Raw genomic sequence first — 22,077 nt, 5'->3', positions numbered from 1 at the left:
ACTATAGGGGACCTAGGAGACCCACTTTTCCCCAAAAAGTCACTGGTTCCAGTGAATTTGCTCCCACAAAACGTAATAATGGCAGTTGGCCCCCTTCCCTTTCCTCCCAGCCCCACCAGTCCCTACCAATATCATAGGGTTGGATGTGCTCTGAGCGGACTTAGTTCTTTCCAACTTTTTTCCTTAGGGGGAAAAAATGCAATATGACCATGCTAACAAAGGTGTTCCACAGATTATTTAAACCAGACTTTCTTCTCCTGTTTACTGGGAGAAAAAACTATTTCATTTTTTAGACACTTGAGAGGCACTAGGGAACATAGTCATGCATAGACATTCCTCTGGAATGAAAATATCCGCTTGAAGGGCTGTAAGAGTCTCGGTAAAAGGAACTGCAGACTTAACCTGAAGTACAAAATGAATAGCACCTAAAATGCTTATTAAGCCTGCCCTTCATTTTGCAGACCAACAGAAACTGCAGGAAATTTTTGCATTCTGAAATATTTAAAGAACTTATGAGTTGGCTTCTCAGCTTTCCTGCACTGCTACCGCGACCCTGTTGTACACAGACCTACCAAAAAATCTGTTTTGAACAGATGCTTTTTTAGCAGCCAAAAATAACCATGAAAATGAATAAAATAGCTGATAAAGAAATTAGAAGGGGGACCAGATGGCAGTCATGACACTGTCCCGCACTACGCTTAATCCCCACGTGTGTGAAACCCTTGTGCTTGAAAGAAATTGTCATGATACATTTCTCAGTGTTTTAAGGAAAAAAGTAGGGGGGGTTATTATCAAAGCAAGAGGCATTAGTAAGTGCAGTATGGCATGGCATACAGCGTTCCGTGGGAGATCAGAATCTGGTTTTGCTCCTGACACGGTTTTTATGCTCCGCAGAATTCCCAGCCTGAGATCTCCCAGTCACGATGCACTCGGGCTGCGTTGGGTCTTCTCTACATTACTGTGCAGTGGCATTTCTGGGAGTGGACATAGTTCCTGTAGTCCGCAAGCTGCTTCAGGTACAGATTGGAAGGCCATCTGTGCATCTCTACAAAATTGCGCTCCTCCACTAAACAAAGCAATAAAGGAATTACAGGTAAAACCCAAACATAGAGCACAAGGGCACAGGCTGCAAAAAGGCTTTTACAAGAGCTTAAAAAACATTGAGGAAATAAATACGACTAGAAGAGTAAAGATGAGCACCACCCATTCTGCCTAGATCTTGCTACAGTACGGACAAAAGAGTTACCACGCAGTGCTCCCTGGCTGTTAAGTTAGCGATAAATAAATTACTTAATAAAATAAATACAATAGTCCTTAAAGAGGTTATCCCAAAGATGAATATTCTTTATCCTCAGAAGATAACCAGGTGTGGCAATCAGCTGCGAGGGTTTTCCTACGCTGCAGCACTATAAGGGAGGGTATCTCACTCCCTACGCCCATGGTTTGTCTCAAGATCATTCCAAAGGCAAGGTAAGGAGAGCAACTAAGAATTCGGCAAGATTTTTATCTTTTCTCCCACGTGTTTTTTGTCACTGACAAGATCGTGTAAGGGAGTTTTTATCCATATTGTTCAGATGCCATTGCAGAAATACGCACTTTCACCCCCCTACCCTGGATTTTCCCAAGTCAGCCTGCAGCAGAGGTTGCCCAGTCCTTTTTGGGGCTCAGACCAAGCCGGACAGAGGCCAAGGCACAGCAGAGGCCTGTGGACTGGGGAGGGCTGAGGCCAGGGAAACGGCGGTGATCCTGGGCAGCGGCAGCCACCTCCTGCTTGCCCTGGGCAAAGCGCAGGGCTGCTTCTGAGGAATTCAGCAGTCAGAAAGATGCTGGAGAGCCACTGCCTCCTGCTGCGTCGCTCGCCCTGAACCCTGAGGTGATGCTGCGTTACGGTGTCCTGAGTAGGAAAGGTCAACCACCCATCACTGCTGCTGTCTGGGAAGCGTGCTCCTGTCGGAATGTGCCTCTGAGTGTTTGTGCCCTGGCAACCCGGGGCGGAACGGTTTCACCCCATCTGCCTGTACTTATTTATGTGCTTTTATTTCATAGAATCCTAGAATCCCAGGTTGGAAGGGACCTCAAGGATCACCTGGCCCAACCTTTCTAGGCAAGAGCCCAGTCCAGACAAGATGCCCCAGCGCCCTGTCCAGCTGAGGCTTGAGAGCGTCCAATGTGGTGGAGTCAACTCCTCCCTCGGGGAGATCATTCCAACGGTTGGCTGTTTTCAGGGTGAAAAATTTCCTTCTCATATCCCATCAGAATCTCCCCAAGAGCAACTTGTTTCCATGCCCCCTTGTCCTCTCCATGGGACTCCTTCTGAAAAAGGAGTCTCCATCTTCTTTGTATTTCTTTCCTCCGGCTTCTTCAGTGCAAGTTTGATGCAGCAGAGCAGGTTGACCCCTCAGTTAACCATGTGGAAGGGACTCAAAGGAAGGAGAAAAGCAAAGGGCAGGGCACTGGTTGTGTGGACACCAAATCTCAAAGGACACCAGTCTGCTGGCATCGTACCCTTTTCCTTCAAGTCAATGTGCTTTCTGAAACAGCCGGAGACTCCAAAAATCTCATCTGACAGCCAACAGCTTTAGTGCTGCTCTGCATCAGCCCTGGATGTTCCACAAGGGATGGAAAAACAGAGGGAACTCCAGGTGATGGCACAGCATGGTGATATTGTACATCTCACTCCCCAGTTACTCGGAGCACATGCTGATAAGTGATGCTTATCAGAAACATCACTCCTTGAGCTTCATGACGGGCTCATATGCAGCCTGCTATCCATCAGGATAACTGCAGCAAGGAGGCAGACACCAGATAACTGCAAATGGGTAAGTAGATGTGCCTAGATTGAGCCCTGCAATGACCCTAAGCCATCGGGTCTCTGTAATCTCCTGCCTCACCAAGGGGCAACCAGATGCAGTGCCCACCTTCACCAAATGGAGAGGACAACCTGATTCCTGCAACTTCAGGAGAAACTCAGGGTGGTTGCGACTGAAGCCCAGTTGTGAGGAAGATGCCACAGGGTGTTACTGAATGCATCCTGACCCCAGAACCAGCAGGAAGGGAAGCAAAGCGAGTCCACTGTGGACCAAATCCGTGGGTGGGCGACGCCCATCAGCACGGCTGCCCTGCTCTTTCATATTTAATCTAGATCAGGCTATACAACAATGGACGTTTCAGAAGGTGCACAGACGGGTTCCAGGTCCAAAGAAAGCAGGGAGAACCTAGCTCTCCTTGGTTTGCTCACAGCAGTTACAAAGTCATCTGGCGTCACACATACATCTATGAGCTTTTCAAATGAGGAAAGAGGACCTTTAATGTATTTTGGACCAAACAGAGCTTTGGCTCACTGATAGAAAAATCCCCTTCTGGAATACACTGACCCCATACCAACAGTCTTACTACAAACCACAGGACAAAGAGATGCACCCATCAAGACCACGTTCCTTAGGGTGATGGAAAAACTCGTAGACAATAAGCAAAACTTTCTAGAGTTACACATGAGGAAAAAAATACACTGTTCAGGGAAATAAATGTCAGTTCCCCAGAAGAACCCAGGTTTATTTACTTGAATGGACATTAGTTATTTGATTTCACAGGATCTGCTGGAAAGTACCGTAAGAATCCTGTTTGCTTCAAAGAAAACCCTAACCCTTAAGGAGCAGGTATTAGAAGTGATTGATTCAAATGCACAGACTAAACAAAATTATATACATAAGGTGGAGGGGTTGACATACGATGACCAAAGCACCCTAGTTGGTTCAGTTATGCTGTGAACCTGGCCATCAGCACAGGAACCAAGACAAGGGGATGAGGTTGCTGGCGATGTTGCTCTTCATGTGTCACGTGCTGGTCCTACAGTAGGGTGGTGAACCACCCAGCTCAAACAGACTCTGGACTGGACTACATTGTGTAGCCTAAAGAAGTCCTAATCGCCTTCTCATGCAGAAGCAGTATTGTCCAGTACCTTGCTTCTGATCTAAGCAGAACTGAAAAACATTTTTTGTTTTACGAGTAATTGATAAATTACCTGAAAGATCTTGAAATTCAGGCTTTTGACTGAAGATGAGGTAGTTAGTAGCAATAAAATGAAGAAGCCAAGTTGAAAGACAATCAGAATTGTGAAACTGTGAGAAGAAAGGAAACACAAAAAACACTTAATGCTATCATGTCTAAAACACAACCACGCCTTGCATGTCAAAATATTTCAGATTTCTGCCATCAACATAGAGGTTTACTAAATAAAGTTTTGAGTGTAAGAGATAATGAAGGAAAAGTCATTGACTGAAATATGTAAACGGATGGAAACCCAAGAACGAATAACAAAACTCCTTCCCCCGGTGGTGTGACCTAACGCCTGGGGCTCCTTTGGTCATCAGTCTTGGAAATTTTTGTCTTCTGCATAGTAGCAGAGCTTCAGAAAAAGGAAGGTAAAGAGTGTGGCATGTTGGTTTTGTTATCTCCTTTTTCTCCACAAAATCCTGTTCATGTAGACAATATCCTGCCTGCGACTTGTAAACAATTCAGTTTTTATCTTCCTCTTTTGTTTTCCAAATCTCTCTCCCTTCCTCTCTTTCTTCCAGCCTCTATTTATTTCTTTTCATGCTCTTTATGTATTTCACTCAATATTCCATCAGGTTAGATCTCATTGCTGCTTTCATACAAGACAATTTTCTTTTTGACTAAAAGTAGTGCAGCTTAACTTGCCTAAAACACATCTTTCCTGGCAGAAGTTGCAATTAAGCTGAATTACCGCAACGTGTCCTTGATGAAGGAAAGCGCACAGATTGTGGTATAGCTGCACATCCTGCAATAAAAGGCTGAAAAGGCCTTATTTTAGCTGGCCTTGTGCCACAAGATATCCCTAATCAACATATTGTGTTTGTCCTTGGGAATGGAAATTGCTAAGATCTTCAAAATCTTAACAATTATGTTTTAAAACCAAACAAACCCCCCACTAATTAGAGTCAACTTATATATTCTTATTTAATACAGACAGCGCATACCTTAGCTTTTTTGAGCAAGCTAACGATGCTTAGACTTGTGGATGCCAGTTCCCGGCTAGGCATGCTTTGAAGCTGCGTGATGATGTAAAGCTCACAGATGTGCTGAAGTCTCATTACTTGGTACATTTCTGCACAGATCAGGAGAGACATAGCTTGGAGAATGCTGGCTGAAAAGCAGGGAAACAGAAGTTATAGGCGGTTTACTCTTTCGACAGGACGATCAAAGCGACTGTTCACCGGGTCATCATTTAAACATGTGACAATGAACACAAAATCAAACCGCTGTTGATCACCTGCTTTTATTTTTCATTATTATAAATTTTCTGTATTACTCTCTTTTTCTAGATAAACCATGTGATCAACAGGAAAAGAGTAGATAGTACTTTTCAGAAGGCAAGTGTAATAAATTGCAGTCATCCTGAAGATGCTGAGTCAAGCTCTGCTGGTCTATTTAAAGTAAGTGGTGATTAACAAGAGGGTTTAGCTTTTTAACTTCTCTTTTTAAAAAAGAGTCTCTATGACACGTGTATGAAGAAACATTGTGAAAAGGCCAAAGAGAAAACAGGACATCTTAGCATATTTTTAAAAACCACGGTACATGGGTTGCATATTTAAACTGACAGACAAGGAGAAGTTAAACAGACTGGAAAGAGAAACGTATGGGAAACCTAAGAATAAGGGAGAATTATTTGAAAAGAAGACAAAATCAACAATACATATCACACCACCATTCATTCATTCATTATATCAAAGGAAAGTTATCTGTATTTAAATCATAGTCCATATTTAGCATTTATATTTTCTGCTCCTTAAAAAAGACAAAGGTTAAGACACAAAGAATACTTCAGCTCAATTTTTCTTGCTAAATACTGCAGTTGACATATTTTTTCTGGTTTTACATGCAAATAAGATATTCATGTGTATAAATAAGTTATTCTTGCAATTTAACCTTGTCTATATTAAACTTAACATAATATATGCTAAACAAAGTGACAATTTTGAAATAAACCCCAGAATTAAGATTAGAAAGCAATATTATTTTGATGTAGAAAGAAAATTCCAAATATTGTAATGGACCAGAAATTAAATTTCACAGTTTTCTGAGTCTTGCCATATAAGCACGAAACAGTGATATTTGTTCTGTCTCCAGCTGACTTTACTTGAATAAGACTGATTTATTTTCTTATTGTGCAATATGAACAAGTTCCCTTTCTTGAGACATTATTCATGAAAATATTTGCATTTTTCAATGAAATAAATGCTGCTACATTGTTTTCTAACAATGCCCCCCTTGCGGAAAAATGAGTAACAGATATATGTGTACTTTAAAATTTTCTTACCTGGGCAGCAGGAGTCGGTATAAAGATACTCTAGAAAGGAGAGGAAAGTGTCTTTGGAAACCCCATACACCGGAACCAGAATACTATTTGCTTCTAGATAATTACCATTAAACATAGCTGCCATTACCTCACAGCGAGCTACCAGAACTGCTCTGTGGGCTGGTACAGTTGCACCTGTGGGATGCAAGACAAAACATATAATGATGTAAATACACTGTAATATCTTGAGTTTAAAGCTCATATTACCTTAGAAGGCCTTCATTGCACTGAACGTGACTTAAAACAATTTTAGGGTGTTTAAAATTAACAGCATCCAACTGATAATTAATGAGGCAAGATGTTTGCACCTGCCTCATATCCACCAGCAGACGAGATGAAATGCCAAATTTATTATGACAACCTGCTCCCCACACAATGGGCTCCAAATAGGGCAAACTTTCGCCAGCCAAAACCAGCCTTGTTGAAACTGGTATAAATGACACCACTGGAGTTACACCAGTCTACACGAGCCGAACCTCTGGCCCATTGCATAAATATGCAGTGCTGTGGTCTATTATGCAAATGAGCAATTTATGTTCATCAGTCGTCCCATTGGTAATGAGTGTGTGTTCCGGAAGTCAAACTTTCACATAAAAAGCAGGGAAAGGCAGATTATCGCAGATGGAATTCCATTAAACCCATTAAGTATGAATTTAGCCAGATTAAGTGCTTTGCCTAAGTGAATTTCCTGATGGTTGTCTTATGAAAGTAACGCTGATAAATTTTTTCCAGCCATTTTTTCCATTTTTTAATATTTGCAAGTGAATCGCGTACTTCACTGCAGCATTTGCAAGACCTAGTGAGGCCAACAGGAGGTTAACAGTAGGGGTCTTACAGGCTCCTAACGAAAACGTTGACAGCCTGAGGTGCCAGCCCCGCGCTCAGACCTCTGCAGAGCCAGGCAGGACAGCAGCCAAAGGCAGAATGAGAACGTGCAGTCAGATAGAAATGCTTTAATCAGAAGTATAACAAACAAATCAACTGGCATTCAAGACAAATGCACTGTAAATGCCCATATAGAAGTTACTGTCTTAATTTCATCCTTAGTCACAGCCCTGCCACCTGCTTAATTCCTTGAAGACATCTGGCACTTTGTTGTTTCTGTTCTATGTCTGCGCACCCGCGCTTCCATCCCAGATTGTCTAAGGTGCATACAAAGTTTACGTATCTCTGTACAGAGAAAACACATCCATGCTATTTTAGGCCTGCGCACGTAACGTGAGCACTGCGCAATGCAGACATGATGTAAGATACATGCACACTCTTGTACGTGCATGTGGCTGGGTATTTACCTACTAATTAGGAGGTTCAGTCACATTACGAGGCTTTACACAGACATAACGGGCTCCTATTTTCAAAAGTTCGCAAGCGCTTTTGTAAGCTAGAAAGCGCAAAGCAGCCCCCAATATTCAAGGAAGTACTTGAAGACTTAAAAATGTATTTGCCTGATCAAGACTGAAGACTTCAGTTTCTCTCAGTAATTATTTAATGTTAAAACAATTATTGTGGCTGGTGAATTAGGGGAAAAGTCTTGGAAGATTTACCAAGCATTAGGAAAAACCTTTCCCATTTTAGTAGTGGACAAGCACAGGTTCTTTTAAAATACTTGTCACCCACTTGGCAGTAGGTTTTTTTCTGTCAAATAGATAGGGTTGGTATGGATTCACCAACTCCCCACGAAGTCTCTCTCAGGAGTGGGACGCTGAGATGAATCATTCATGTCACTAAACTCAGGACCAGTATTTTGTCCTCATTTTCAAAGATCTTTTGGATTTTTTCTGCATATTAAACAGAACATCTAGAAAGAATCTGCTTGTCCTCATGTGCTCATCTTTGAAGGAGTAATGCTTCACATTTGGCTTTGAGATTCAAAGCTGAAAATAATTAAACAGTTGTCTAATCCTAAAAGACCATTTCTGCACAAAGGGTGGGCATGGACAAATCGAGAAAATCATTAGCGTTTAAAAGCCATCTCATCCTCACAGAAGTACGTAACTCTTTTTACTTCCCCCCCGGCCCCATATCTTTATTTTTAAGGGTCAATGCCTTTAATTTCCAGAAAAAAACAACCATGACACTGAAACATATTGGTGCACCCAAGCACATTCTTTGCAGAGCAAAAGGGAACAAAAAGCTGTTCCACCAGCGCGGTTTCTGCCTGTGCCTTTGCCGAGGAGCACTGGGCATCTTGCGGGCAAACCTATGTCACGCCACCAACAACCTTTGCAACTTAGTGGTCTGTTGCAGACACGCCAGCACAGAAAGCCAGCCTCTGATCCCCATGTCTTTTTAATCCTGGCCACAAAGAGGGATAGGTAATTACCATCATCTCAACAGACTTTTTTTTAAAAAAAAACCCAAAACACTAATAATTTACATGTTTCTTTTCACACTTGTAGGGTTAAGCAATAGGCAGGTCTAACCTAGGCACCTGCACAAGGCTTTGGGGGTGTTCAGCCTGGAGCAGAGGGGGCTGAGGGGAGCCCTCATCGCTGCCTACAACTGCCTGAGAGGAGGGGGGAGCCGGGGGGGTCGGGCTCTGCTCCCAGGGAAGGGGCGATGGGACGAGGGGCACCGGCCTCAAGTTGTGCCAGGGCAGGGTGAGGTTGGGCATGGGGAACAATTCCTTCCCCTTGGGGCTGTCAGGGGCTGGAAGGGGCTGCCCAGGGAAGGGGTCGAGTCCCCAGCCCTGGGGGGATTTAACAGCCGGGCAGAGGCGGTGCTGAGGGCCAGGGTTTGGGGGTGGGATGGCAGGGGTAGGGGGGCGGTTGGGCTGGGGGAGCTTAAAGGGCTTTGCCAACCCAAACCACTCTGTGATTCTAAGTTGCAGAGACCTTTGACAGAAGCATGAAGACTGGTATGGGAGCATCAGGAAGGGCAGTAAACCGCTGCAGGTGTTGAAGGCAGCGAGATTAGCAGGTCGGAAAAGCTCCAGCACATCTGGAGCACACCTGCATTTCTGGGGATGCCTGTGCTGGGGGAAAAAGGGCAGTGAATAAAGCCAGAGGAGGCACAGGAGTGGGACGTTAAGTCCCCATCAGCTTCTGGAGGGTAGAGAAAGGCCCATCCACAGCCAGCGCCAGCCTGAGACGGACAGAGGGTAGGTGGTCAGGAGTCGCTAACCAGCAACTCTGGTCTTTTCACCAAGGGCAACAACAGTAGGCATGGCCACCGCAGTCCACACCTCTCTGAGGTTTGATGCTGGGCAGGGCCCTCAGATATGTCCTGGTGCTTGTACAGGTGGGAACATGAGCGAGATAAATAAGTTTTAAGATAAAAATATCCATCCCCTGTGATGCAGTCTCTGGTTCACCCCTTACTACCATGGTGCCATGCCATTGCAGGAGCCTTTCCTGCAGCACATCCCTCATTTTGCTAAGCCTTCGAAGGGCGCTTGTGAACCAGAGAGGCACAAAGCCTACCAGGGCAGGCAAAGGGCATTCATACAGGCTCAGCCCTGATAAACCTGGCTGAGAGTGGACACTGCTGTAAAGCACCCACGGGGAGACGTGTTCGTTCTAAGCAAAAACTGCTTCCCGCGGTGACAGCAAAGCGTACAGGTCTTATCAGTTTTGATGCAACAGCAAATATGGTCACCCCCATTTCCCACTTCCCTGCAGAGAGGATGAATGCTGGAGGTGGAGGAGTGCCCACGTTGATGGGAGCAGAGGTACCGTACCTTGTATTTTGAAGATGACGTCGGCTAGGACAGGCGTGTTAAAGAACAGCCTGAGAGAAGTATTATACAGCCGTTTTATCTGGTGAGATCTGCAGTCTCGTACAGTGTTTAGCTGTAAAATAAATTATTATTAAAGTACTGTCATGTAGAGCTGCCCACAGAATAACAGATTACAAGACATCATTTATATGGGGAAACTAAACAACAGCCTTTTGCTCTCTCCTTTATGTTCTTTTGCTAACACTACGCAGTCATGCCTGTCACACATGCAACCCCCTGCAATCATCTTTAGGGTTTCTTTTCCCATTTCCCACAATGCAGCAGCTCCAGGGCATCTCTGCCTCCTACCCTTACACCCCAGCCCTTGCCTTGGTACTCTCCAACCTGTGACAAAACTCCCCCATCCAGCTCCTCTGGGCAGGTTTGACCATAACACGGATTTTCTGGACTCCAAACTTTCTCATACATGGTCTGTTCGGACCCAAGGCTGAAGAACCACAAGGTTTGAGGGCTCTGGGGTGAGGACCGATGGGACACGCATCCACCCCCTGGCGTGATGCCGCGTAGGGGTGCAAGGCAGCCAGAAGTTGTGTGTTCCCTGATGGTATTGCCCTGATATTGCCTCTGCAGAGGCAGGGGGTGCTCACAGGCTGAAGCACGGACCTCTCCTACAGTAATCCAGGCATGCTGGCGTCAAGACCCTCCAAAGCCCAGTACTTTCAGTTAGTTTTTCAGAGGGTTTTTTCTTACTTTAAAAGTGGAATCTAAAGCTACCAAGAGGAACAACATCAAAACCACGTGGCTAGACTGTGATAAGTGAAATTCAGATGAGGTTGAATTTATGGTTAAAATTTTATCTAATTTATATAATTAATTTTTATCAAGAAAATCACAATTCATTTCTAGTCCCCATGCCTTCAGAGGAAAACTTTTAAAAGTGAAATAAAAATATCATAACCAAACTCCAGAAGAAATAACAACAGCACAGGCTTATTATCTTAAACGTTTCTAGGACTTTCTAAGGCCAGTCCTATGAATGTTTTAGCTCTGGGTGCTTAGGACTGACAAGCCTACAGATGAGCAATCAGAAGCTTAAAACAGCTAAGAAACTTTTTAATCTTTCTATGTTATCTCAAGATGGTCTGAGATGATTTTCTATTTAAATTGACAGAACTACTTTGTGGAGGTTCTATAGTATTGGGGAACATATAAACTCCATCAGCAAATGTTTTTTAAAACTAATTCTATTCTTCTAAAACTAATTCTACAGTAACTTTTAGTAACTTTAGCAACTTTTAATTAACAGAATAATGTGATATAAATTACATTTTCCTGTGAAGTCATCAGCTCCATTAAATACATTGGGCTATAGACAGATTCCCACACCACAACACTAAGAAGAGAAACCAACTCTCCTGACCTACTGCAGAAACATAACTTTTGGCACATGCTCAGGAAAGCAAATCATTCCTGGGCAGCCCCTAACACAAGAGAATTAGGAACTAATATTGTTAGACAATGCCCAAAGCTGTGAATATCAGCAATCCCTTTAGGTTGCCTACTTGTGTGCTTTTTACTGCTGACAGTAATTCTGCACACTACATCAGCATCTCTGTCTTTCTGTTTTGCACGTGCCCGTGAACAACCCACTGATAAAGCAATAAAAGCTGTGTAAGCCACAGTGACTTTAAAGCAAAGACTGATGAGGAAACCTTGCTTACAAAGCAGTTTCCCAAGAGCTGAAGTGACTGATACTAACAGCTACCCCGAGAGAGTTAGATGTACCTTCCCTGGAGTTTTCAGGATGCACTTAACTTTCTCGAGCACATGTTCAGTTTTTTCTGGATCCTTCAACTTCTTTTTTATATCCTCTTCCAATCGTTCCCACTGGAAAGCACCTGCCACAAGCCCAGGTAAAGTTGGATTACACTTCGACATGGCACAGGCCTTTGCAGGCAGAGAAAAGATGATAGCAATGCCAAACAGATCCTGCAGAAGCTGAGCATTTTGGACGTAAATCAGCCAGATCATTGTGCTTAGTAAGGGCAAGACGCAACTCCTGCACACAAAAACTTCCATGGTACTTTGACGAGAATGCAATCTACTGCAGACAGATCAGGGCATCTCCCCTCCTTTCAAAATCCTTTCAAAATTTCTGGATTCCTCCCAGATCAGTCACCACAAACTGCACGTAGACATTCAGAAAAAAATCCTGAATGTTTCAATATTTATGGGAGATCTTTAGCTTCTGCTCATATTGCTGGTTGCATTGCTATGCAGGTGTCTGAGCCAGAAAAGCTTCATTCACAGCTACGTTCTGAATGCTGGTAGATAAAAACAGTGCAAAGTTTGCGGTGGAATTTCTAATTTTTTTTTTTGTTTTCAGAGTCAAACCCATGAGAGTCTCTCAAAGCTTTCTTGGAAAAATCGAAAGTGTTGACCGGTGTTAAAACAAACACAGTTTATCCTTATACACCTTGTAAGTCTCAACGGCACCACGGGGCTTTTTGGTAACCTTCAGCTCCTATCCCCAGGGCTGTGGAGGAAGGAAGAGTCAGAGGCAGATAAAGCTCAGGGTCAAGCAGGTGCCAGCGTAGCCCTGAAGGCTGCGGAAAAATCTCAGACAGTGCCTTGAGCTCTATCAGCTCCTGTGTACACCATACGGGTGGTGAGAGTTTGTAACCTCATGGACATAACGTCCTGAGAGGCTGAAGATGATGACACTGCCTCATGAGCTGATCTCTTCTCAGCCCGTGCCTTAAACATCTTTGAAAGACCTCGTCATCTCTCAAAGGTACTAAACAGAACAATGACTTAGTACTCCTACCTAGAAAGGCTGGACCAGATGATCCCTGAGGTCCCTTCCAACCTAGGGTACTATGATTCTGTGATTCTAAGACTTCTGACAATGTCCTCCAGGTTGGGAGCTGTGACTTACAGCAGAGTTTCACCTACACCTGCACAACGCTCCCCACCTCTTTGGTGGGCATAAGCAGAAGGAAAATTAATACGCAGAAGGCAGCAGGCACACTCATCTTTCACCTGCTGAGATTCCAGGTTTAATCCTCTGTTCAACTCACCAATAAATAAAAAAATCAATCCATTCACACTGAAAAACTTCTGCCTCTGCTTTTAGGTTTGACACTGGTTTGGAAAGAACTGAAAGGGATGTTCTCAATGTATGAACTCTGACTGACAGCTGAAAGAGTCCCCCTTGTGTCTTCACAACAGTGTTCATGCCTCAGCTACTAAGGCAGAAATGTTTTTCCTGTGTCAGGCAGTAATCAGCCTACAGAGATTGACTAAGTTGCTGTATGGATGCAGCTCTAATGACGTAATTATTTCGGGCTTTTTTTTATTACAGTTAAAATCAGAATGCATCATTAAAAATCCTGCTAATTATTTTGACAAATATAAAATAGATATTCTTATGTATTGACATCTTGAAAAATATTTTATGAAGAATAAATGGGTATCAGTTACTTCCAGAACAAAAAAAAAATCTTTCACCAGAGGGTTCCAAAGCAACACTTTAAAAGATAGAAAAATATCAGTGCCCTTTCAATAGACAGCTGGGATCAGGTAGGTGAGGACACTGCCTGCACTGAATTGGCAGCAAAACACAAACAACACATCAGAGGCTCCTGCTCTCCAGACAGGTATCAGCGTTTTCTCTTCAGCAGCACCATACCCAGAAGAGAAAACACTTGAGTTTTCTTAAGTAACACTGCACACTCATCCACGTGTTTAGAACATGCAGCCATTTTAAATATTTTAAAAGCCTGAAATCACAGAATCACACAGAATCCCAGCACGGCCGGGGCTGGCAGGGCCCTGGGGAGCTCACCCAGTGCCACCCCCCTGCCCAAGCAGGCTCACCCAGAGCAGGGGGCACAGGACAGCGGCCAGGCGGGGGTTGAAGATCTCCAGAGAAGGAGACTCCACAGCCCCCCTGGGCAGCCTGGGACAGGGCTCGGGCACCCTCACAGTCAACAAGTTCTTCCTCACATTCAGCTGGAACCTCTTCTGCTTCAGGTTGTGCCCATTGCCCCTTGTCCTGGCGCTGGGCACCACTGAGAAGAGTCTGGCTCCATCCTCGTGACCCCCACCCTTGAGATATTTGTAGGTGTTGATGAGATCCCCTCTCAGCCTTCTCTTCTCCAGGCTGAACAAGCCCAGCTCCCTCAGCCTTTCCTCGTAGGCGAGATGCCCCAGTCCCCCCATCATCCTTGTTGCCCTCCTCTGGACTCTCTCCAGGAGTTCCTCATCTTTCTTGAACTGGGGAGCCCAGAACTGTGCACAGTGCTCCCAGGGATTAAAGGGGGAGGAAACTGTCTCAAACTCTCGATTTTTAGACGTGCTGGAGTGTGTCCAGAGGAGACCAATGAAGCTGGGGAGGGGTCTGGGGCCCCAGGCTGCTGGGGAGCGGCTGGGGGAGCTGGGGGGGTTCAGCCTGGAGCAGAGGAGGCTGAGGGGAGCCCTCATCGCTCCCTACAACTGCCTGAGAGGAGGGGGGAGCCGGGGGGGGTCGGGCTCTGCTCCCAGGGAAGGGGCGATGGGACGAGGGGCAGCGGCCTCAAGTTGTGCCAGGGCAGGGTGAGGTTGGCCATGGGGAACAATTCCTTCCCCTTGGGGCTGTCAGGGGCTGGAAGGGGCTGCCCAGGGAAGGGGTCGAGTCCCCAGCCCTGGGGGGATTTAACAGCCGGGCAGAGGCGGTGCTGAGGGCCAGGGTTTGGGGGTGGGATGGCAGGGGTAGGGGGGCGGTTGGGCTGGGGGAGCTTAAAGGGCTTTGCCAACCCAAACGATTCTGTGATCCTATGACTTTTTTGGCAAAGCTTTTGAATTCTAATGATGCTAGCTTACGGACTTTGTTCAGTAAAATATTGCGCTTGATTTACGTTCACTGGATCTGGAGTGACAACTAATTTAATTTTAATTGAATCTAGGCGAAGGGCTTATTTCATATGGAGGTGGTTCATCATAATCACAAGGGATAAAATAGATGTAGTGACATGGCAGAACATTGTCTCCCAAGGGCAAAGGCATGTTCCTTTGGGTGATGCACGTACTCCTCTGTGAGACATCACCTGTATGAGAAATGAGTAGCTGGACCTGTTCCTGGGGGGTACCTGAATAAATGAAGTGGAGGATGACTGGCAGACAAGAGCAGAAGACGGAGTCCTTCACCATCACCCTCACCGGTGGGGCACAGGAGGCTCTGCGCTGTCCGCACGATGGAGGCATCATGGATATCGGCGGGGCTCTTCACCTCGAAAAGCAGCATGAAGAGGTGGCTGACGGAGCAGAGGATGATCTTGTGAGCCTCCACCACCGTGCTGAGGTCTTCGGGGTAAAACGCCACGTCCGCACACTGGCAGCAGCAGAGCAGGTTGTGCAGGTCTGCGTCGTAGTGTGAGGCTTCGCCCTTTAAGATTGGCATTTTTTCTGTGAAAGATAACAAGTCAGGCTGTAGAACTGAAGCAAGTGTTAACCACAGACCAACTCTATTCCCAGAGATCTGATCAAATGAAGGACAATTTTTGAAAGAAGTATTCAATATGGAAGTTTCTTATATGCCATTTGAATATGTTAAGTAAAATAAAATGGAAATATTTGTATAGTAAAATGAGAAATACAAGAAATACTTAGTTTAGTAAAAAGTGCCCATCCTTCCATGAAATTTCTTTAAGGCACTTACATTTGAAAGAAACTTTGCCTGGCAATCCCAAACCTAAGGGATCCGAGTGAATTTCTGGTACATTTCTTCTGCCTGGGAAGAGGCAACTGCATATTTAGAGGTAAGTACTTGTCAGTGATTATTTCACTGAAAAAATACATCAGATGCTCAGAAATCACGTGCACAGGCAGACACCTCTCCCTTGTTTTATTTGCAGCAAATAAAAATATTACTTGATGATACTGTAGAATAAAAAGCATGAGGTAATGACTTTCTTTTATAATTCGTCTGTAAAGATTTTATGTAAAGCTCTTATTAATTCATGTTTTCATTATTTAAGTGCACCATAAACCCACTCCTATTATTTTGTCTAAAATAAATTAGAAGTCCACGGCAATGTTACATATTGCTATACAATTCTCCCCAAATGAATTAAGCCATCACTAAAAGCTGATGCAATTAGAGCAAGATGACTAGAATAGCTGACGACAGATAGCACAGCACACAGTAATCATTGCAAAGCATTAATAGTGCAAGGAACACGACACACATAATGAACGATACTAGAGACCAGACATCAGCGAGCACCTGGCTGTTCAAGCTGAGGTGGTTGAACTCGATGGCACTTCTGCGTCTTTTTCCTCTTCTTCATTTTTTCAGATGACTTCTGATTCAAACTTTGGATCATAAAATATTCCAGCTAAAACATGAAATTTACTTTTAAAAAATCCTAGTGATTTAAGAACAACCTAGACATCAAACTAAGGAGAACGGGTGGGTGCTGTGTGCAGGACTGAGGCTGCTGCTGCTATGAACAGTCATCAGGTCACTGAGTCCCAACTCTCCTTTACCAGCAGACGGTACCAAATGCAGCTGGAATTACCACAACTTAAAAGGCTACTCATTCAAATGGCAGTGGTTAATTCTCTGGTATTTAATCTTCCCAGAAACAACAGGCCCAAAGTTATTCGATCTACCAGCTTCCGTAGATGCAAATTACAGAATTACGGAGAAGAATAAGACTTGGTGGGTAACCATCAGGTGCAGGTGATGGAAATAGCAAACCCCTATGGAGCTCTTTGGCTTGACACTAACCACCACCACCACGCACTGCTATGGTGCCCTCTGAAAAACGCGCATCGCAGGGTGACCTTCGTGGGCAAGGTTTGTTTCACTGGGAGAGACTGCAAGCGTCATCATTGCAATAAAAGCATACTGAGGGGAAATCATCCCTTTTGCATCAACAAAGAGGCACAAGGGGTGCTCCTGTTTGAGTTAACGCATGTCTTAAATGTTTTTATTGCCCAGGGTATGACTGTAGCACATATAGTGCTTCCTAAAAACTGGGAAAATGCTCTGTCTGGACCAGATGTTGAGTAGAGCTTTTTAGTTGGGAATGAGTGGATCCAATAAAGACTGGCTAACTGTTGTGCCAGATATTCCAAGTGACCATCACATCCCATGGAAACGCACTGCACTTATACACCAGGGACAACAACAGTACCGACCACGTGAGATCACTGTACCAAAAGAGCTGTGTTTTTTGGTTCGAGCCCAGACGCCACTGGGAAAGTAACCAAAAGGTTCCAAAAAAGGCTGAGCTTAAAACACCTCAGAAAACTGAAAATTAAATATAATTGTGAAAAAAATTTGCAGAGAAGACGAATAGACCTGAAAGACTGTATTCAAAAACTGCTCAGTGGGCTTCCCTGTCTTCAGGAGAGAGGAAAAAGAACAAGCTCATTAGAGCTGCGGCATCTTAATGGGTCTCTCAGCTTCTGCCTTGTTCAGCTTCGCTCCATTTGACCCCAGGGTCTGCTCAGGATCACAAACTGTGTCGCGACTGCAAACTGAGTGGCCACAAAAATACGCTAAAAAATTGGGCACTTCAACAATCTTGTCTGTCTCACTTTACAAGTGCAGCAGCCGTGAGAGTTTGAGCAATTAAAATAATAAATACGAGGATATTATGGAATAATTTGCCTCGGAAGGGACCTGTGGAGGTCACCCAGTCAGGGCATCTGCTCAAAGCAGGACTCATCTTCAAAGTGGGAGGGGGTTGTCAAGTGCCTTGTACAGCTGGGTTTTGATTATCCCACCCAACAAGATAAAAGGACAGGAATAGGAGGGGGAAAATCATTGCAGTGTGTACTATGGCTTTCCTAAACCTTCCCAGAAGGTACGTAAAACAGGAGCAACCTCGGTACCGTCAAGTCAGCTAGCATCATAGAATCACGGAATGGTTCACATTGGAAGGGACCTTCAAGCTCATCCATTCCAAACCCCCTGCAGTGATCAAGGACATCCTCCAACCACACCAGGTTGCTCACAGCCCCGTCCAACCTGGCCTTGAATGGTCCCAGGGATGGGGCCTCCACCACCGCTCTGGGCAACCCCTGCCAGGGTTTCACCACCTTCAGTGTAAAGAATTTCTTCCCTACATTTAGCCTGAATCTAGCATTGGTCGGAACTTGCCCTCGGTGGGAGGGCTCGTGGCCTGCCTCTGCTCACTCTCCCAAGCCCTGACATGGGCCATGCACCTCCCATGTGTGCCACCCTGCTTGTAGCCCCGGGGTTTCTCACTCACCACTCCTCCAAAGTACTTCTGTATGTAGAAGTCATTAAGAGTGTGCAACTCGAGGTACGTAGCGCCCAGTTCCTTGGCCAGCTGCACGCCCTCAGAGGTGGTGACGCAGCTCCTCCTGTCTGAAGTGCACAGGGGGCAGGTGCAAGGCACTCCTGGGGTAAAATGTCACACAAAAAAGCCATTTTTGACAAACAATCCAGAACACTTACCTTTCTAAATAATTGCAAAGATGCATTATTTGGAAAAGGACAAAAAGGGAAATGGAAACATAGTCATTTTATAGCAAGAAATCTGTAATCGCTGCAAAACCCCAAGCTTATTAATGAGTTCAGAAGACTAGCTGATATACAAAGCTCAGCTCACATTATGTTTGGTTAAGGCGGGAAAGTCAAGCAGGACTTCCAGACGTCGGGTATGGCTTAGGGCCTCGGTATCCATATATGCACGGGTGTTGTACTACCTGCAGGTGCTACCATTCATTAATGTCACCCTTAAACTTGTTTAATTATTGTGGCCTGTCTGTGCAGGAAGCATGCACAGTAACGGGAGGGAAAAATCTCCAGGCAGCCCCGGCTGCTAGGGGCATGCACGTACTGAGGAGTATGATTTCATTAACACAGATTTTGCTTTTTTTTTTTTAATCCAAACCAGGTATTTTTTAAGATTATGCCAGCTAACTGATAAAAACATTCACCACCCTGGCTCAACTTTGCTGAATGCTGGTAAGAACTTGCTGGCGATGGATGTGCTTTCAAACACATCGTGCATGCCCTGCGTTGACTTCCCCTGCTCAGACCTATGGATAACATGTAATAACATAGCTTTTTCTTATTCCTCTTGGCAGCACCATTCACTACTATAGGGGATTAAGACCTTAGTAATTTGTACGAGCAGACTGCTGGGCTCATGCATACCTCCTAAGAACAAAAGGGCTCTGTGCCTTGCACGGCAGCCTGCTCCAGCAGATCCCAAAGTGAGACTGCGACTGGGGAGCCTCACTTCTCCCATGGCCGCATCACTTAGGGAGGAAGACAGGAAAAAAAAAGGGGAGCAGTGGAGTCACTCAGACTGGTGGTATCGTGTGCTTAAATAAAAAGTGCAAGAAAAGGGGTTGGGGAAGACAAACATTATGTTAGTGAGACCTTGCCTTTAGAATGGCAGGGTAATTACCCCTGCATAAATCAGAGCATAACAGCATTTTGTCATTATCAGTGAATTATTAAAGGGAAGAGAATAAAATTCAATTGTTATAGAGTTCTTTCACAGGCCTTTCTCAGTCACTGAGCAAAATATAAGCAGACCCTGGTATTACGCCCACAGAAGATGCACTTCATGTAGCTTAGTATTTGTACATTATAGAATAGACGTCTACATCTACATCCATCATGTCCCTTACTCACAGCAGGAGGGATACTCAGAAACACTTGTTTTAGTCAAACCATAAAGTAAAAGACAACTCACTGGCTCAAGCTTTGCATTCATTGCTTTAGGAAAAAAATAATTAAAAATCAGGCCCCACAAGTATAAAGGCCATATGAAAATCAACGAAAGCACAATGTGAAAAGTTTGGAAATACAGAATAAAGTTTGCATGTTTGTTCTATGGGTGCCTGTGGTTTTCTTTCCAACTTTATGTCCCCGATGTAAACAGGCAGAATTTACCAATGTCTATCCAAACCGTGAACGTGTTCTCACCAGCACTGCCCTCGTTGGCTGCTGGACACTTTGTAAGTCCACGTGGTCCTTCCACTGCTGAGCAACTTTGATTTTCATATCGATTAGACAGCAGCAGCAACAATTTGTGCCAGTTAAGTGTTCAGTGTAAAGTCAATTTGCACCATGCTGATAGCAGACAGCCGATCAGCCTGGACAGGGCATTGTGTGAGCATGTAAGCCCTGCTGTAGCTATGTTATAAGCCCTGCCATAGCTATATCATAAGCCCTACCATAGCTATATCACAAGCCCTGCCATAGCTATATCACAGCTACTCTGCTGTGGCAGGTCAGCTCTGTTGGCGCAGCAGCATGTGGCACTTTGTGGTACCCAAAGGGCTGGTATCTCCATTCATCCAACGACATCCTAGAGAATTTGGAGGTTTTTCCCACCCCACCTCCAGCAGCTGCAAGCTGATGGACTTTGTTTTAACCTCATATGCCAGAGATATTTTATTCTTGAGACGTGACTAGAGAGAACTGATAACCATAGGGTCCATCTCAACGCTCAAATGTCCAAGGCACCAGATGAAATCCCCGTGTACTGTGGCTCCACAGGAAGAATTGCTGCAGAGGTCAAAGCAGGATAGGATGCCTTTCATCGCCAGGGGTAATTAAGCGTGATGTTCTTGCCAATACACCAGCCTACATGACCATAATACATGCACATATTACTGTCATCCTGACAGACTAATTGCTTCCATTAACAACTTGGAAAAACAATCAGCTTCTACTGAAATTACAGCATCTCTAACTTCCAAGGTAGATTTTAGCTGTTACTACCGGAGACTGGATACATACCGTTCTTTCTTGCACCAATGGCAGAAATTATTACTGGAACTGAACAGTGGTTTAATGCTTTTTTTATCATTGGGGCGTAACTGTCCTTTAGCTCTTGAAATGAAGTCTTGTCATTGACAGAGTACTTAATCACAACAATATCGGCTCCTCCAATGAGACTGCGGGAGGTGTACCAGTCACTGTCAAATATATCCTAAACAGAAAAAACACTGATCAAGAACTTCCTGTCTGCAAAGGAAGAGGTCAACTATTCAACAGTCTTAATGCAACACCTTACAGCAGGATCTTTGACTGATAACTTCATCTCTTATTTGAAGACGTGAAACAAAGAGCAGAATTCATGCTTTGTAATTTTCTCGTTTGAGAACAAGTTGTTCATTATAATAAACAATAAATCTCTTATGAATTCAGGAATTCTTCAGGAAGAAGAAAATACAGGGTTTATCTGGGAATGTGCTTTGCAGGAAGAAACTTCACTGGTTTAATTACTTAACTTTCAAATGTTTTTATTAATGAAACAAAAGCAGCTTCAGTAGTAGAGGTTTGTACCAATTCATACAAAACCATTATTTATCGCAACGTTTTAGGGAGAGGGTTGCACGGAACTGTGCTATGTACCTATGGATCTTTAAATACCAGTTTCATCACTTGGGTGTGATTTTTGTCTACTTCACAGGAGCCCCCATGTAGCTTTAATCAGTGTTAATGTCTGCAGGATAAGGACTTTAATCACGTAACTACACTTTCTTTTTTGACTTCACGCTCAATTTGTCATTGTTCTGTGCTTTAAGTGCAATGCTTGCACTCTAAAACTATTTTGTATCCTGTTAATTTACAACTGCTCTGTAATCAGGTCATATACAGTCGTTACTTGTGTATTCGTCATGAAAACTATAATTTCACAATTTCTGCTTTACCTAAAGGTAGCTCCTAAGTACCAATGAAAGCCATGTCTTTGCAACTGAAAATTCTTGACAGAAATCTGGGACTGGCCCAGAGAACTGAAAATCAACTCAAAAACCTACAATATTATGACCTTTTGGCACAGAGAGACGTTATTGTGGCCTCTCAGTACTTAAAGAGGGCTTATAAGGAAGATGGAGAGAAACTTCTTACCTAGGGCCTGTAGTGACTAGACAAGGGGCAATAGATTTAATCTGGACGAGGGCAGGTTTAGACTGGACATAAGGAAGAATTTTTTTTTTTTTTTTTTTTTTTTTTTTACGAGGGGGGTGGGGGTGGGGT

The 22,077-nt window shown here is 44.3% G+C and overlaps 1 protein-coding gene across 1 annotated transcript in view; it reads right to left on the bottom strand.

Moving 5' to 3' along the window:
- Positions 1-154: 154 nt before the first annotated feature.
- RHOBTB3 (Rho related BTB domain containing 3) overlaps positions 155-22,077 on the bottom strand; it is a 31,069-nt gene continuing 9,146 nt past the window's right edge. Inside the window, 11 exon segments of the mRNA XM_009649606.2 lie at positions 155-1,066; positions 4,022-4,118; positions 4,998-5,164; positions 6,338-6,511; positions 10,056-10,167; positions 11,841-11,953; positions 15,185-15,267; positions 15,269-15,500; positions 16,321-16,432; positions 18,320-18,471; positions 20,833-21,025. Of these exon segments, the coding sequence (XP_009647901.2) occupies positions 951-1,066; positions 4,022-4,118; positions 4,998-5,164; positions 6,338-6,511; positions 10,056-10,167; positions 11,841-11,953; positions 15,185-15,267; positions 15,269-15,500; positions 16,321-16,432; positions 18,320-18,471; positions 20,833-21,025 (1,551 nt within the window). The 3' untranslated portion in view covers positions 155-950.

The sequence above is a fragment of the Egretta garzetta genome, unplaced genomic scaffold, assembly GCF_000687185.1.
Source record: "Egretta garzetta isolate BGI_Z169 unplaced genomic scaffold, ASM68718v1 scaffold12, whole genome shotgun sequence".
NCBI lineage: Eukaryota > Metazoa > Chordata > Aves > Pelecaniformes > Ardeidae > Egretta > Egretta garzetta.
Note: the sequence above shows the minus strand (reverse complement) of the source record. Positions and strands in the feature narration are given on the sequence as shown.